The sequence below is a fragment of the Corapipo altera genome, unplaced genomic scaffold, assembly GCF_003945725.1.
Source record: "Corapipo altera isolate COAL_440 unplaced genomic scaffold, ASM394572v1 60, whole genome shotgun sequence".
Classification (NCBI taxonomy): Eukaryota; Metazoa; Chordata; class Aves; order Passeriformes; family Pipridae; genus Corapipo; species Corapipo altera.
This window is the reverse complement of record NW_020884912.1, coordinates 1,695,573-1,714,107: the sequence shown is the minus strand read 5'-3', so window position 1 is coordinate 1,714,107 and position 18,535 is coordinate 1,695,573. Positions and strand designations below refer to the sequence as shown.

The window sequence follows — 18,535 nt, the reverse complement described above, 5'->3', positions numbered from 1 at the left end:
AGGTGAAAGGTTTCTTTTCCCTCTCTTATTCTAGAATTCTTTTGAATGAATTTTTTAAGGTTCTTCAGAGATGTTTTTCAGAGTACAGAATAGAAGCAAAGGCCTGTATCTATAAAGAAGGAACTTGCAGATATCAAACTTTATCAATGTAGGTACTGAATCATGAAAATAGGTGAGTGGGAGTGCTAGTCACATGACCCACCATGACTTGAGGGAGGGTAAGTGAAGTAGTTGGAAATGCAGGAGGTAGTACCCTTGTATTCCCTTTCTTTTGGTCCCAAGTCTTAGTTCTTGCTGGCCACGTTGAGGTGTGCACCTCTCTTAGATGGGATCCAAGTCTGACCCCAGGATACTGCTTTGGCTGTCATAAAGAAACACAGAAATATGGTAACACAGAACCTTAAGTTCTTAAGAACCTTTAAGAGAGGTTTGGGAAAGGAGTACTAAAGTTTTCCATTTCCAGCTGCTCTTCCAAGAGCACTTTGGGTCAGAATGCTCTCTCAGACTGGGATTTCATCTTTCCAAAAAGACTCCTTCTTATTCTATCTTATGCAAAAGGCTTTTATGAGTTGCCTCATGTATTGGCTCTGGCTGAGCTTGAGTTCATTTCCCCATAGCAGGCCTCACAGTGCTGTGCTTTGCATTGGTAGCTAGCAGGGTGTTGATAACACACCAGTGTTATCACCTGGCTATTAATAATTCCTTAATTTTTACACTGGTCAGAAGACACAACAGATGAAAAAGAGTTTTGTCTATTCTTTCATTAAACTAAAAAACTAGGTCAATAGTACAATATGAATAGAATCATTGCCTTTTATTCAAATGCCATGCCATATCTTTGATGTGTAATTGATACAGACAACCTGATCTCTTTGTGGAGTAGAAGATGATGTAGAAATGCAGCTTAGTCATGCCTTTCTCGTGTGGTATTCTCAGGACATAGACTGCATAATTGACTACAGACATCTTAGTTTAACAGGCATCTTTTAAGTTTCATCCAGTCCTAGTAATATGTATACAGTCCCATGGGCTGCATCCAAGGATTATGCTAATTTTATTAGCAACTCCTCTTGCTTTAATTAAACTGTATAAATTCCCACCTGGTCACTGTTATGCCAACACCCTTCTTTCCACTTTTATTTCAATTTATAGATAATCTGTAGTTTTGTACATCAATTCTGATTTCCTGAATGATCCATCACATTTTCCACATGAAATAACACAACTTTGAGGGATGAATAGGACTTCAAATTGAATTAATGGGTTTGAAGAAACCTCTGGGTCAAAACAAAGACCTAAGTTTCTAAAGTTGGCCAAGTCTTTTTAGGAGCAGGTATTCAAAGTAACTTGCTCTCTGAAAACACCAAGCTATATGCTGCTGTTCAAAATAACTACAAGCAAGCTCTGTATTAACATTTACTGTGTCTATACCACAAAGTAGAGCAATATGAATTCCTTAGTGGACTGTTAATTTACATGTTATACACTTTCAAATATTTCCAAAAACAAATGTGAGATGATTAGTAATCCGTTCACATACTCACAAAACGTTATTAGCAAAATGCCTTGGGCAGTATGTTATGTTGACTAAAATTGATAATTTTGTATTTTAAAACTAAAGCAACTCCCACTGCCCCTGACAAATTTTAGGACCTGCCCAGAGCCCAGACCTCCTGGTCACATCAGTTTTCAAGGTGTGAGTTGAGCAGAGGGGAAAGAAAACCAAAACCACCAGAAACGGCACCCTCCCCCCAACACACAGAGATGTGACCTAAGGTTTACAGTGATTTCAGCTCTTCTGAAAGCCTCACTAAAAGTCTTCTGTGGAGTCCTGCAGTTTAAAATAGCTTGCTATCTACAAAATCACTATGAAGAGGTGATTTTTGTGTTTTCCACTCATTCTGCTTGTGTAGGTTTTAAGGTGTGTACGTTGCACTGAAGAAATCAAGCCTGGTGGTTCTTTTTACTTCTGCATAACTGTCTGTATTCAACTGCATGTGGTTCTGACAGAGCCAAAGCCCTGGACAAAATATCTCATACTCCTCAAACTGTTGAGGTTGTTTTTTCTTTAAAGAAGACCAAAGAGCAAGCTATTTAATGGTATTTGTCAACATATCTCTGTTTTGAATAATGGTTTCCATGCCTTGCAGCCTCAAATATAACATGACACTTCCTCCTAAATGCCAATTATTCTGTCCAGAGGAGTTGTCCAAAAGTCTAGTCCTCAAAGTTTCACACGAGACTCACATGGGATATTAAAATGCAATAAAAGCTGTTGTGATGGTAAGATTGTGCAAAAAAACCTACGCAAGAGCTGAGTATTGTTTCTATGGGTGCAACACACTTTCCAGCAATTTACACTTACATCTATGAAGTAATTGAATAAAGAAATGCATCGTCATTATCTTTTTTAGCACAGAGGTGAAATATTTTACCAGCATATGAAGGGGTGTTCATATAACATCACGATGCTTTGTGCTAGAGGAAAACAATTACAGTGAATAAGGTAGAATAGCTCTGTTATTGCAGTACATAAGACTTTGATTACATACTGCCAAGATTCATACCAGCCTAGTAGTTGTTGACAGATAAAGTAACAAAAATGAAACTCATTTATTTTTTCTTTATTGAGACCTCAAGGTAAAGCAAATTTTCAGTTCTTGTACTTACTACATTGAAGGAACAGAGACTGACAGTCAAAATGTGCCAGTGCAGAAATATAAATTAAACCTAGTTTCATATCAAAGTTTCATTTAGTCTCTGAAAAGGAGCTGCTGCTTGGATTATTTTTGATCCTAAAACAAATACACTGTAGACAACCATAAGGTATCTAGGCGAATTAACCCCCTCATACATTTAGCTTTTATGTATTTGCCGGGATATAGATCAATGTCGATTCAAGCGATTTAAAAATTTGTTATGGACATAATTATTTTACGTCTTTTTTTCTGTTTAATTATAATTTACTGTGTTTGCAAATGCAGTAAACATGTGGATAGTTTTAAAAGTGTAGCATTTTTGCTGAAGAAAGGACATACTTTGAGGAAAAAGTCCATCCTCCCTCCTTGTATAAGGAAAATTCTTCTGGCTTTTATCACGAGTTCCTCTAGGCAGCTGGATGCTGCATTATTTCTTGATAATTCTAACAAATGACTTTTTTTGTAAACTTGTTTATTTTCTAAAGAGCAGATAAAATTAGCTGTTAAAATAGAAAGTGCTAACATGATTTGATTTGCCCCATCAAAATCTTGGATTAGTTACCTAGTCCAACTGAGCATAATTGCAGTTCAGATTAATGAGGCAGTATCCTAGTATCTCCTCTGTAATTAAACACTTTCTCTGGTTGAATACAGTATTAAAGATGCACCAGACGTTGAAACCTCAGTGGTGAAATTTAAAACTGTTGAAACTGGAGGGGTCAGCTGTGAAACACAAATTCCTCTGCAGTATGGATAATTCACTTGCACAATGTGTTTCAAGAATAATTTGGTTGATGTTGGGGGTGCTGGATTTTTTTTAAAATTTTTCTTATCTTTCCATCATCTAAATTTGAGAATTTTTTCTCATTAGTTCCTAAGCAAAAGTAACATAAAGTACACTTGTTTCCAGAATTACCTTTACTGACCTTTCACAAGAAGATAATTGCAGTACCAGTAGGCTTAGAGGACTTGTTAAAAAAATTAAGCTTGTAAAGTAGCAAAAAATGCCCCTTTGCTTGCTGGTGTCGATTTCAAAATTAACATTTTAGTTCATGTGCTTCTAATAATCGCTGACCCTTACTTCATGTGCTTTCCACAGGAAATGAATACAGCAGAAATTACTTTGACCCGCTGATGGATGAGGAAATAAACCCAAGGCGGTGTGGGATGGAGGTCAGTGAAGAAGGTGAGGCAGAATTAAGTATGTAATTTTGGTGTCAGAATATTCTTTTCCATTCATGAAAATGAGGTGACAGAGATCACATATGCAGTTCTATTTAAATATTGAGGTTTACAATTTAAATTCTAAACCTTAACTGCTCTGAACAGGATAGGCAGTATACATAGTCTTTGATCAAGGACAGTGAGTTAATGGGCGGGTAAAAATGACGCTGCGCTGTATTTGCTCTGCTACTGTAGCAAAAAGAAGCATGTTCCAAGAGTATTGTCTACATCATGTTCTCTTTAATTAATGAAGTTAGTCCAGAACTGAGTGCTAAGCTGCAGCTTTTTCGCAACCCTGCTCCCAAAGTCCTCCTTGGAGAGCAATTTTATTACTGAGTTGAATGTGTGTTTGCCTAACAGAGGGAAATCCCAGACTGCACCAAAGTGCATGAGGAGGCTTTTTTGTTATTTTTTTCCCCCTGGTTTATCCGGGATGTTTAGCTTTGCCGTCTGGGGACGGCAGGGACAGGTGGGAGGGTGTGACTCTGCAGAGATGGAAGAACAGAAGTTATGCATAGATGTGAGAGAGATTAACCACGAGGTATTGTCTAGTAGAGGAAATTCTCCTCTGCTGTCATGGCTTTTAGATAAAAAAGGGTGGGAACGGGCCTGCCTGAATTTGCATGGACTTAAGTAAGAACATCATCATGGTAATGAAGTGCTTAGCTATGCACTGAGTGCTTTGGCCCAGCTCCTGTTGTTAAGCCCTAACAACCTGATAGCATGCAAGATCCAGTTCTCCTGTGTTACACTTCTATCCCTTGGTTTTTTTAAAGTGTGCACTTATTTGTACTGCAGAGACTCTCTAGTTGTGCAGATGTAGTCAGATTATAAAAAGTTATTTACTACAAAGGGTCTCAGAGTAGTTCAGTTCTGGAATTCATGAGAAACTTTGAGGGCATGTGAATGTTTTAAACTTTTGAGACAAAAACTTGTGTAACTTAAAAAACCCAGCCTATAACGAGTATCAGTAACTTGAATTTCTGTGTTCTGGTGAAAAAAAAAATCAGGGGTTATCAAGATTGGTTTACATCTCACCCCAATAATTTCCACATTCAATGTGTAGGACAGCAGCGTAATACCTTGGAAGTCAACTTCTAACTCAGAGTTTTTAAATGAAAGATTTTTTTCCTGTTGGTCCTGCATTGGTTTATCCTGCAAGTAGGCTTTGTGAGTCAAGATCTGCTTCACAACCAGAAAATGAAAAACAGATTAAATTTCTGTATCTGTACATGTGTGCCTAGTGGTAACATAAGGGATATATGGAAGGATGGTTCTCACTGGGAGAAAATGTTCTCTTGACTGTGTTGAAGAGGCTGAGTGATACACTTAACCTTAAATGTTGATTTTGTATTTTGTGGTAGGGGTTCTATCTATTTACTTATTTTAAAATTGGGAACAGAAGAAGGCTCTTAGAAAGTCCATTGCGTTCTTGGTTTTGGAGTGGGGAGGTAGTTTTAGGCAATTGCATATCATGCTAAACCTGAGGTCCATGTGTAAACAGCTGTCCTTTGGTGTTCCTCCTTTTTTTTTCCTGGCAAAAATGTCACTCATATGTTGATATAACACTTGCTTATTAAAAGTCTATTAGCAACAGTACCGGCTTCAAGTACTTGGTTGTGTTGACCTCTGTAGAGCAGTTATAATGGCATATTTACCAACACCTCTGCCAAGAGCAAGTCTTCTACTTTGGAGATATTCAAAAGCTGCCTGGACAGGGTCCTGGACAATTTGACTCTAGGTGGCTCTGTTTGAGCAGGGGCAACTGGGCTAGATGGACTCCAGAGGTGCCTTCCCACCTTAACGAGTCTGATTTGGTGATACTCAAAAACCAGGCTCACAGGCTTCCTTTTCCTTGCAGAAGTGTTAAATAAGTTGAACTACATTTGTAAGTAGTGGATGGAGATAAAAGAATGGTCAGAACTGCATGGTCCTGCATAATCATCCCCTAACTGGAAACCTTATTGATTTATCTCGTCTTTCCAGCTAGCAGCTTGCCACAAGCAAAAGCCAAAACCTGAAAAAGATGAAGAAATCAGGGCACATTTTAAAGTTACACTCTTCTTAGGGCTTAAGAAAGTCAGGCCCAATGCCCAAAGAGAATAGCTGGTGAAAAGCAAATCTTCAGACACTAATTCTTCTTTAATGGGTTATTTTGTGAAAATAAAGATGTTGACAAATATTTTTTCTACCTTTGATAAATTATATTTGTTCTGGATATTTTTCTGAGTTGATAATGCTCTGAGAACAAACAACTTCTCACTATGGATTTGCTTGACCCCTTCACCAGGGGGACATTTCGATGTTAAATGTAAAAGATTCTGTACTTTCAAAAGAGGTTTGCAGAAGCGACCACCTTCTTTGAATGCTCAGTGTAACAGGAAACTTGGCTCTGAAATTTCGTGGTAAAGAAAATTTATTCTTTGAGATTCTTTCGAACACTTAAAAAAAGCCACTCAAGGTTGCTTGTAGCTGTAATTCAATCCACCTGTCTTGTATACATTTCTTCGGTCTTCTATCTACCTGTCTTCACCAGCAGCTTAGAGAAGTCACAGTCTGGGAGATCTGGAGAGAAGACAGTCCCACTTGCTCATTTCACCTTTGAATATAGACCTTTAAGGTGATATTTTTTTTTTTAAGTCTCATGGAAAAAGGTGAGTGTGCGTGTCCTTTGCTACTTTTTAAAATCTGCAGATATTACTGACAATTTGAATGACTGACCAACCACAGAATCAAAATTCATAGTGTGCTATAATTACTCACACTAATATTATACGTTAGTATTATGGAGAGGAAGGTAAAATTTCTGATGAAGATCCAAAATGACATTAGAATAGAAATTGGGTATTTTGATCTTCATAGAGAGTCAAACAGAATTTATCTGACAATTTGAATATAAACAATCATTTCAGCTACTCTATTAGCAGAATTAATAAACCAATTTCAGTCCAGATCAACGTATAATTATGCTCACCATTTAAAAATATATGATATTATATTTTTATTTTAAATTGTCCTTCACAGAAGAGGTTACTGTAATTTTATTCCGAACTCTGAAAGGAGCACTGTCTAAACTATCTTTGAGTGTCAAATGTCTTCCTATTTTTGTATCCTACTTTTAGTTTAAACTAACGTTTCCTGAAATACAACAGGAAGAAACAATAGCTGTTTCACTGTTGTTTTTTTAAGATCCTGTAAAATCTGATGAACAAATCCTGTACTCTAAACTGATGAAGCTACTAGATGAAGAAAACAAGATGCTGGACTTCCAAGGTAAATAACGAAATCAATTGCATAAAGGAAAATAAAACTCTTCTGAGTCTGCATGTGGGGAGGAGAGTGGGTAATCCATCCCCTTGAACTCAGAAGTCAAAGGGATGCTGATTTTAATGCAAGCTTGTAAGGACTCTTTCTCCAAATGTTTTTGTTTTGAGTCATGTTTATGTGGTTTAAAGTGTAACTTAAGTGGCATGCTTTCTCTAGATTACTTCACTGCATGTTGAATTACACACTTAGGAAAGAAAACTGGAAATACCATTGCTTATGCAGTCAAATCTAGAAATCCAAATCTTTTCTTAAGCTGGTAAATGGGTGGACCATTTGCCAGATACACAGGTGACATCACACTGTTTAAGGTTATCTATACAAGGATTTACAGTGACATATGAGTAAGAAAATATTTCCTGTGACTTTGTTAGAAAATACATATTGATGTTTCATCTACAGTAAAAGCAATAAAGTATAGGAGATTTCTTCACCTCAAGCCAACAGCCTTACTTTGGCTTCACTTATTTTTACAGGCATTAATAAAAACCCAGTTGATTCATGAGACTATTACCTTTACACTCTTTACACAAGGTCCATGTCTACTGCTCTCCTGTGGTTCATCCTAGGAGAAGTAACATTTGTACAAGCCCCAGCTCTGACCTGCCCTTGTATTTTTATGTATCCCCCCTCTCCTTTTTCAGCAGAGCTCTTTTGTGCAAAAGTATTTTCTGTTCTTTGTATCTGTATGAAGTTTCCTGTTGTATTTCAACAATACACAGGGCCTACTCTGTCAAAGAGACCAAGTAGGTGGTTGCTCACAACACTGGAGCTCCAGGAGCTGCAACATGTTTTATGACTATTTAGTTTATAGGCATCTTTGCTCTAGAAGATGAAAATGTTTTCATTCACCTAGGGTTGAAAAATCTCTTGAACTGGCACTGGTCATATCAGTAACATCTTTGAAACCCATTTTGCCTCATCATAAATGCAAGGAAAAAAGTGCGACCATCACAACTAAATTCACACAGATACTTTAAGCAAAAACCTTCAACAAATTATCAGCAAGCTCTCTATTGTTGTATATTAATGTAGAGATCCACATTACTGAAAAAGATAATAGCAATGCTGCAAGTTGATTGTTGCTTTTATCATGCAACAACATAGATGAAAATAAAACCATGTTTGGCTGTGAAGCCAACATTATTTCTCTGTGAAAGATTGACATGGGCTGTCTATCTGTGGTACTTATCTAGTCCCTGTTTACAAGTGTTTATAGCATTTCATATTCATCAGTAGGTTTATCATCAAAATAATGCCGTATGATTAAGGACAATGTCCTGATGTCATTTTATAGGCTGCCTCAGGGTGGGGTCTAGTACCCTCTGCATTAGCTTTCTGAAAGTTTAGTTACTGGGGCTCCCCCAAAGTGGTGAGATAGGGAGGGAGAAATACCTCTGGGAAGTGAGTCAGTTCACCTCACACAGACATCTCTTCATTGGTTAGAAGAATTACACCTTGGAAGCTGTTTTTCTCTTTCCTTTGGCTCTAGAAGGTACTTGGACAACTAACTTAGACTTGACCTTTGCTTTTTGGGTGGCTAAAGTGAAGGGGCAAGCAAATGCATTAGCATGCATGTCTCACACTCCATATGCACATCAGAGTCCCCTGGGAGTTGGAGCAGGTTGGGGAGACACTGCGGACCACGGTGTTATGTGTCTCAAGCAGTGCCTCAGTGCTTTTATGAGTGCCATAATGGGTATCAGAGCTAGTCCTGTGTGTGAAGTTGCACACTGTTCTAGCTGAATTTTTTACTTTGCTTTGCTTGGGTGAATAAAATTCAGAAAAGAGAAAGAATTTCCTGAGGAAGTGAGGTTTCTGCAGTTTCCATCTCTGTGTGCATGTATCAGGGTGTATTTATTTCTATCTGGTTTTCCTCCCCAATTTTTGAACTTGTTCATTTCCAAACCTTTTTTTTCAACAGAGAGCAAGACTCACAGGTATGACTTCCCTACCAGGTTTGTGGAAGCAGGCAGTTGAGCAGAGAAGACAAGCATTATTAATGTCTCCACTGAGGGAAAAGCTAATATGGGAGTTGACCCTTATTAGACATCAGAAAATCAGTATAAAACTAGGATTCATTTGGTTCCACTCTTACGGAACTGCTTCGTTTCTTCATTTGACCACTGAGCTGAAAAATCACATAATCACACAGTCCTAATTAATAGATGATCCCCAAAGGAAAGGAAAGAACATGGCTCAAAATTTATATAATTTTATATTTAAAGCATTTTGTTGCTGAATAACCTGTTGGTCATTCTTGTGGTATGCGTTAATTCATACTATAAGGCAATTCAAAAGGCAACATAGGTGGTTTGATTTTAAAAATGTACACTGTATATTTTTTACCTAGTGATAAAATCTCTCAGACAATGTAAGATTGTGATCCATGCACATCTTAAATGATGCTAGGTGAATACCATAAAAAAATAATTACTAATATGTTGTTCTTTGGCAAGAACCGCAAAATTGAAGTGCCAGGTTTTGCAGCATTTTAGTTGTCTGAAAACAATGCATGAACCTTTGGCAATGGACTTCTTTAGATACAATTTATACACAATTTTTTAGAATCGGGTAGCCAAAATTCTTTTTCCGTGTGGAGTGCATAGCAGTTTCATGCATTCAAACCTATGCTGAAGTGTAGTCTGCTGCTGAACCTACCCTTTAAATTATCCCCTTTAAATTATCATCTCAGTATGTAAAGTGCTGCTGTCTGATGGACAAAGGCAGGAGTAAATGAAATCACAAAGCAGCCAAGTTAATACCAGAGAGATTGTTTTAGTTACAGCACAGCATCTGCAGGTACAGCCTGTGCTGAGGAGGAGAGGTGATTTAAACTACAAGGAAAGTATGACTTGTGGCGCTAAGTACAGCTGAGACAATGAAAAGTTTTGATGCCCATGCTAACAATTTGAAGCAATAAGTTTTTAATTAGTTTATCAATCTATTAATGAATTTCCTCATAAATTTCCAACCGTTTTATTCTGTGTACACAACGTAGTAGATGGGGCTACTTTTGTACAAGGAGGGGTTGATTGGTTTGTTTTAGTCAAATATTGCTCTGGGGCATCACTTGAGCCTCCAAACTGTGGATCAGTTCAAACAAGGACCAACCTAATGATGATCAAGTTCAAGAGGTTTCTTTGCAAAGCCGCTGTGAAAGGAGTAGACTGGCTGAACTACTCTCTCGCTGTTTCTGACTCAGGCAAATGAACAATTTTTCCAACTATGCTTAAATGAGCATATGTATCAAATATTTTTCAAATCTAAATTGTAATTTATCTCTGTATTTTTAGCAGTTACTTCCCTTGAAAAGGCCTTTTAAAATGTTCTTTCTCTTATTTTGCTCTTTTTCCACAAAACTTGTGCTAATGAGCCCAGTGTCTCCTACCAAAATTGAGTTTGTTTGACTCCTCACAGAATAAGAAACACAAAAAACCCGAAAAAAAATGATATTTTGATGAATTGTTTCATGATTGTCTTTCTGAACCAAATGTTTTTGTTTTTTTTTTTTTATTTTGGTATATAAGGACTATCTCTCTACACTCAGAGAACCCTGAGATAGGATTCTACTGACTTCCCAGGACGTAAACTTGCACCGCTCCTGTGAAAGCAGTAAAGCAGCTGATTTATACCAGCTGAGTGTATGGCCTGTTGTGCACAACACAGCATCGAGGGGAACAAGACATGCTTCATCTTCTGCTTTTGGCAATGTTTCTTTTTCCAGTGCTTCCTGGGTTTTCTCTCTCTAGCCAAACCCTTTATGTTACAGTAAATTTAAATGTAAATATTGTTTTGTTTTTGCAGTTAATAGTGTAGCTCAAATCACTTTTCATTAGGCTTGTAAAATTCTACATGAAGAGATGCGTACCCTAAGGTAATGGTTTAGGTTGTTTATATCTACTGTACACTTCCCCCAACATGATTTTGAATTGTATCCTGTTGTAATTAAATAAAAAACCCACCCTACTTCCTGTGTGTTGGTGGCACTGAGGTGATTTAAGTACTCGGGAGGTTCAACAATTAAAATCATTAAACAACGAATAGTGAGCAAATCTGAAAATGTTAATAGCCTTAGTTTTATCTTTCCTTTTCTGGTCTTCATTAGAGAATGAAAGACTTCAAAGGGAAGCGAGGGAAAAAATCCTCTTTTAACTGCTTTCATGTCATAGGATGGACAAAGAGAAGTAAATAACTAGATATGGCAGTTTCTCAAAGAGATAGGCACAGAGAACTATAAAAGCTTACACATAGAATTATGACACAAGAAAGTCAGATATGGACAATCTGGTATCTGTCGTTTTTTTAGAGATTCTAACATGGAGAAATGAGCAAAAATAGTTGTTGTTATTATTTATGGCCCAAACTAGTATTACTACTGTGACAGATATCAATGAGAAGATCTATTTTTTTTTAATGTAGCATGATCAATTAAACTGAAAAAAGGACAAAGTTTCTCTTTAAGGGTGAATTTATGAATGAGTTTTATTTTTATTTATGTGTGGCATGTACCCTTTGGGTCTGCATTTGTCATCACAGTGAGATCAGGGGAATGATGTGGGTGAGAGCAGAACTGAACCTAATTAATTAGGCAGGAGTTGCATGCGCATACATTTGTGGGGAGTTAAGAGGATGATGAAATGCTTGATATGGCTTCACCTAAAACTCCCAAAACCCTCAATTGCAGTTATTACTCCTGAAAGCCAAGGTTGTTCCAGATCCCAGTCCCTTTAAGATTTACAGAGGAGCAAAGTGCCCATAGAAATGTGGAGCATGCCTTTTAAAAAGTGTTTAAGGAACAAGTTGCACATGCTAAATTTGTACCTGAATGCAGATGTTGCACTCGAGCACAGTTTTTCTGGTACTGGCACTTGGCACTCACCAGTTGTTTTACTGATGCTATTTATTACTGTTCATTTTATGGCATGAATTGTTGTCTTAAAATGTTGGTGGGCCAAACATATTAACTGAGAAGGTACTAACCAGTGAATAAACTCCCATTTGCTGAGAAATAATCCTCCACTTCTGTTTCAAGCAGCCCATGTCATCAGTGAAGATTTTCCAGAATCCGTGATGCCTGTCAGCTCCAGTAAGGCATGTGACCTTCACAGGGAGCTTGAAGATGAAGAGATCCCTTCATATATTGAACAGTTTGAGAGAGATGTTCAAGATGACATAATTCTGCTTGGCAGCTTTTCACTGGAACAGGTCAGAGTTAAGAACTGTAGACAATTTTATCGCTTGCTTCATAACATGATGCTGGCTTGTTAACCTTGTACACCCCAATTCTATTTCTCTGCCTGGTGATACATATATTGAAAGAGGAAAAGATAACCACTTTCATTGGCATGCTTTATGTGACTGGCACTTTGCTAAGCTAGCAAGAGGACCTTTGTCTTTGTCTCCATTTTCATGTGAATTAAAACAGATTGCCTTAGTTGCTTCTTTCCTAAATAGTGGAGTATCTCTGACTGCTCTGTAGTAATATCGCAATTGAGTTTCAATCAAGAGACTAAGCTTAGGACATCTCTCTCTGACAAATTTAACAGAGGGTTATTCATCTATCAGTGAGCAAGTTCAAACTGGAGCACATGGAGGATTCATGTAGCAATGTTCATTGTACAGTTGATTAGACTATTCCCTAATTATGAATTTGTAATGTTTTTCAGGGTGGCAAAGCTTTCTAAGGTTTTATTTTTGTCATTTCATAGTGTAAAGAGGCAGGGTTGGGAACATGTTGACAAAGGCACAAGTTTTCAGGGCTGAAATGATACTTCTGGGCATCTAACTACCATTTGTCCCTTTGAAAAATCTCATACTAAGACTAGAAGACAGGAAGAGAGATTAATTGATGAATCTATCATTTTTAATTAGCAACATGAGAACAGCATGCTGGCTCTGAAGTGCTTAAAATAGGTTATCCAGTGACTGATGGTGATCTAAGCTTTTTTTTATTTTCAGAAAAGTTTTTTAGGTTTTTTTTTCACTGCAGGACTAAACCTTATAATTTCCTTTGCGCGTTGGTGAGGGACAATTCTCTTCCTTACTACTTTCCTCTAAATACTGAAGCTATATTTCATTCCTTCAGACTTTTTTATAGCTGCATGCATCATGAGTGGAAGGTGGCATGAGTAATATTGTTCAGAGAATATGAAATGGGAGGGAAACATGAGGGAAAAGGACTCAGATGGTACTAAGAGCCTCATCTGCCTCAAGGGACTGATGGAGTATAAATCCAGGAATAGGGGAACAGAGAGTGCTGCACCTTTCCAGAAGGTTATAATATGTTGAGAGTTCACACTATAACTATACTTGGGCTATTCAGATGCCCTCAGAGCTTCATGAGCCTCTGTGACACCTAAAGAAACACAATATTTTGTTTACACTCCCTCTAGACATGGTCACTGTGAGGCTGATCATCTTACCTGGACTCTTTTTGGAGCTGTTCAGTGAAGTTTGTTTACTAGACAGAAACAATATATCTGGTCATCACAAAACAACATCCTGCTTTTTAACTGACAACTGCATATATGAATTCACATGTAAAACAATATAATACAGCTTTTCTTCCTTATATTATTACAAAACAAAGAAAAACCTAATTTAACGTGATTGAGCTGGTCTACCACGAGCATTCAGAAAGGGACTCAACACTTTATACTGCAAGGAAGAGGTCTTGAATACCTGTTCTTTCTCTCCATGCTTCTGACACATCTTTAACTTCAGTTGTTCATGCCCTGCTAAGGAATTTAGTCACATTGATATTGTATCAGTTGTCACATCTGCATCCTGCAATGCAGAGAGAAAGAAGAGGACCACTGAAAAATCTGTATTCTCTTCTAGATCAGTGATCTTTACATCCATCTTTTCCTTGCAAGCTTACAGAAATGATGCATTCAGCCTCTCTGAACAGAAAATGGAAGAGGTGACATGGGAAGTAGAGCCTGCAAACATGCACATCATGTCATTGGTATTCAAAGACATCTAACAGTAATGTGAGCATGCTATTTCTTGTTTAATTGATCTTTATTCTTTAATGTACATCTTTACTCTTTGATCTGTGGATATACCCCTGCAGCATTGCAGTGTCAGTGCCTTTCCACAGCAGCCACAGGTTCAGTGTTAGGCTGCTGCCATTGGTCTTCAGAATCTGTTCCTGACATCTTTGGGTCTCTTCCAGCTTTTGTTGCTTGAACATATGTTTATTGGTTTGTAAAAGTCTTTAATTTTCTGCGCGGCATTTACTTCTTATTCAGTAGAAAAAAACCCCTTCTCTTCTCTCTGCAGGTTTAGTGAGTAGCAGATGTACTTTAGCCAGCATAATTTATGATTAGTTAATTTAATCTGCCATAATGACATAAAGTGAGCCTGAAACAAACTTCTATCAATTTTGCTATTAGAGGTAGCATAATATTTTCAAATGTCTACAAAACTGAGTAATTAACCCTTAGGCTGAGAGGAGTCTAATAGACATCTCTCTCATGTTCCTTTGCTTTGACAAAATGAAAACAAAACATGGGAGCCCAAGGGTTAAAAATAATAAGTGAGAGTTTATAGTACGTGAGACTGGTTTTATAAGTGAGGTTTAGAAATACATTGGACTGCTGCTGTTTATTTTTAGGCTGCCAAAAATTCTCTCCAGTGAGGCATCTGATTTACACTAGAGCTTTGCTGGCAGCATTGGCATGAAGAGGGTAGCTATGCATCAACTATGTATCCCTTAGTTCATTGTTTTTCTTCTCCATTTTGTAGCATTACAAAAAAGGGGTGGCTTTTGTTTCAACAGCAGCTTGGTGCATGAGATTACCACGATTCAAAGTTTTTGAAAGAGCAGATGCATTTTTCAAAATAGTATTTTTTTTTGAAAAAGGGGGTTACTCTAGATTTTAGCTCTGGAACTTCAAGCTGTATTGTTTCTAACTTTACGTCCTGTTTTGTAAATACAAAAGCTGATAGTTGGGGTTGGCAAGAAATACTTAAGGGGAGACCTGATAGATTCTTGTAAAGAAAGCATTAAGCAGATGTCCATGTTCTGTTAACAAACACATTAAGAAGTATTAAATTTGGAAAGCACTGCTGCTTCTTGTGGCCTGCCATGTAGGTCTAAGGATTTCAAAAGTAGTAATGACATTTGCTTTCAATAAAGAAAAATAAACTCTGTTGCAGGAAAATCATAACTTTGGGACAGTGTTGTGGTAGAAACTGAGCAGGTATAACCAAGCCTGGGTATGCAGAGTGCCACAGAAAGCCATCTGTTATGAGACAATGAGGGGACACACACTTATGGGCAGAACTTGATCACACAGAGCAGAGAAATATGCAAAGACATAATGCTGACTTAACACGTTTGATTAAAGATGAGGTGCTCTCAAAACATGAGACTTATGAGGATGAAGCAAACACTTTTGATTGGGGTGAGATTGCACTTGATGGGCTTTTGGCAACATAATTTTGCTATACATTAATTTAAATGCAATGGAAAAATACCAACTCTAGGATTTCCAGCTGTTTCTGAACTGAGAAAATAAAAGCAACTACTCAGTTTTATGTAGGTTTTCTCTGAAAAAAATAATAGTTGGGTGACTGAAAGAATCAGTACTGCCCAAGAGCCAAGAACATCTTTCTTGTTTGGCCACCATCTTCCTGCAACTTGGTCAGTATTCTTTACTAAGGGTAATTTATTCACAGACCCCATCGCTCTCTACAGGTTTCAGATGGTGCATTTAGCCCTCTGAGCAAGGCATAGCACCTTGCAGAACTTGATCATCACAACTATATAATCAGTTTTGATCCATGACCTCAATGAGAATTACTCAAGAGCCTCTGAAAGTAAAGTGCAGATTTTGCTCTTCAGTACCAGCAGTTGAGTTATAGTAGTAAGAAATGAGCTATTTGTTGCAGGTGGATAGTAATAAAATGTTGTCTTTCATCAAAAGATTTACCTTTTGGTTAAACAAAGGTTAATGCCTCAGGGTGTTAGACCTAATACTCTTAAAGGGTCATTATCATCAGTGCTCTGACTCCTTGCCAAGTCACAGAGATCAATTTATATGATGATGGAGTGATCAGTTTTCCCTTGGTTAATGGTGGATAGCACATGGGTAAAATTTGGTACTATATTAGATGATAAATTTGCTCTGCAATCACAAATTTAATCAGTGGGATCAGACCTCAGTGATAAAAAACACCAATGCACATTTACTTTCATGCTATACCCCATTGGATAATACTGTCATACAATCATATCAGAGAATGGTTTGGGTTGGAAGGGATCTTCAAGATTGTTTATATCCTGATGGCACCTGCAGACCTCCCCTCATCAAAGCTTTAGTCTCATAAGCATTGTACAAATCCATTCTGATTGTTCTTCATGAGGGTAATCCTTGTAGGAATATATGCACCTAATAGTAATGCAGAGTTGAAGGTGACTTTTGGAGGTGACTTTTCCTCAGCCAAAACCTGACTACTTTTTGATATTTACCAATATTTTAAATGAATGTCATATGTTAATGAGTTTGGTTTTTTTTTGTTCTTGTTGGTTTTTTTTTTGTTTGTTTGCTTCCTTGTTTTTTTTCCTGAGAATTATAGGTCTAGTACAGAAGCTGGCAATGTTTCATGCCTTAAAAGGGGGTGACTTCATTTTAAATAAGCTACTATATGCTACACTCATTATTTGAGTGTCAAAGCATCTCTACAATCAGCTAGTGTAATGGTTTCCATTTAATTTGTGTGATATGGTAGGAATTATGTGTATCTTCTTTAGCACCTAATTTTCTTTTGAAATCTGTAATTAGCCTAAGCTCATCAAATTTGTTATAGTTCTACCAGACAGACTGCTCTTGGATTGGTGAAAAAACCCATTTTATTGAAACCTATGTTTTAGGGGAAAAAGTACAAGGTGAACTTCCTGAAGGTTGGGATATTGGGCTTCTGTCCCCTGGGCTTCTGATGTTCTGCTTAGTGAGTGTCCATGGCCCTCAGATGTGTGTCAGCAACCATCCAGCAGACCCAAAGCCTGATGAAGATGCCAATATATGTAGCTAGGGGACTTCTCAACTCTGTAGGCTGGCAAGTGGAGATTTCTAAATATCTTTATTCTATTGGGCTTGCTCCTGCTTCCTCAGTAGGATCCTGGGAACCCTCAAAATTTCTCAGGTTCCTGCCTCATTGCTTCTGAACACTCAGATATGCATTTTACTTTTTTTTAAAAGAATTTTTTTTCCATGAGGAGCATGGAAATTATTGTCACCATAAGCAGAACTCTGGAAAAGTTGTTTTATATGTCTGCAAATAGTCTGTCACTGTGCTACCACAATACCCATAATATTGATATAGCTACTCCTTTAAATAATAATTTTTTCTGATTGCTTTGTTGAGGGATCATGTGGATTTTTCGTTAAGTAAATATTTAAAGAGAAGTAATGAAAATCTTCTATATTTCTTGTGTTTTTCATTGAAAATGAGTTCACTTAGTTTTTATCGTGTTCTTTCACACTTTAAGATCAGAGGGGCAATTAAGCAACTGAAGTAATTCTGGATATTCTATTGAGCTGGAACAATGAATCCTACAGCTACTGTAAATGATGATACTGCATTTGCTACTGCTTAAGGTAATCTGACTGGTCAGCTCTCTGGCTCATTATCCTAATATGAACTCCAGTAAGGAAGTCCATTTCTATGGTTCAATAAACAGAAGCAATTGGAAAGATTCTTCAAAGAGAATCAGTGATCGCCAAGTCCTGATAAAGTTTAAGTGACTTCATCAAGTACTGACCACCTGTTAAAAGAAGCAGAACTCAGATGAGGATTGTAAAGAAAGAGTGACTATTACTGATGAATAGAGGCACAAACATGCAAAGAATAAATACAAGGAAAACAAAGTTTTAGTTGCTCATATGTTCTCAAGAATTATTTTATGTCCCCAGGGTTGATTTATTTGTATTTTTAATACATTTGGAGCTAAACTGTAGTCACAGCTGTAGCTAAGTCTAATGTTCGTTAGCTTTTATGAAAGGAGACTCTTTAGCAGCATTGAAAGACTACACAGATTTTGAGCTGCAGATAAAGGAATTGCTCTAAATGCTGGAACATTTTGCTTCTGCAGTCTTATAGTAGAGCTGAATTTGTTGAATGGAACCTAAGCTGTTTGGTACTTTTTACCCTTACTTCATAGAACAGCTTCGTTCAGGCGGGGAAGAACCAGACCTCTGGAGGCTGTCTAGTCTAACTTCCCTGCTCTTGAGGTATGTTGGGCTTTCCATGTGTAATAAGACTTTTTAAGGGCTTTG

The 18,535-nt window shown here is 37.4% G+C and overlaps 1 protein-coding gene across 6 annotated transcripts in view; it reads left to right on the top strand.

Annotated features, from left to right (window-relative positions):
- Positions 1–18,535, top strand: part of OFCC1 (orofacial cleft 1 candidate 1) — a 190,313-nt gene that overhangs the window by 33,670 nt on the left and 138,108 nt on the right. For 5 of the 6 annotated variants that reach the window (XR_003529499.1, XM_027654187.1, XM_027654186.1 and 2 more), the window contains 3 exons: positions 3,799–3,885; positions 7,113–7,196; positions 12,283–12,455. Coding sequence is in view for 5 of the 6 variants with exons in the window: in XM_027654187.1 (XP_027509988.1) it covers positions 3,799–3,885; positions 7,113–7,196; positions 12,283–12,455 (344 nt within the window). In the remaining variant the exon portion in view is untranslated. The remainder of the gene's footprint in view (positions 1–3,798; positions 3,886–7,112; positions 7,197–12,282; positions 12,456–18,535) is intronic. The other variant, XM_027654185.1, reaches the window with a different exon arrangement.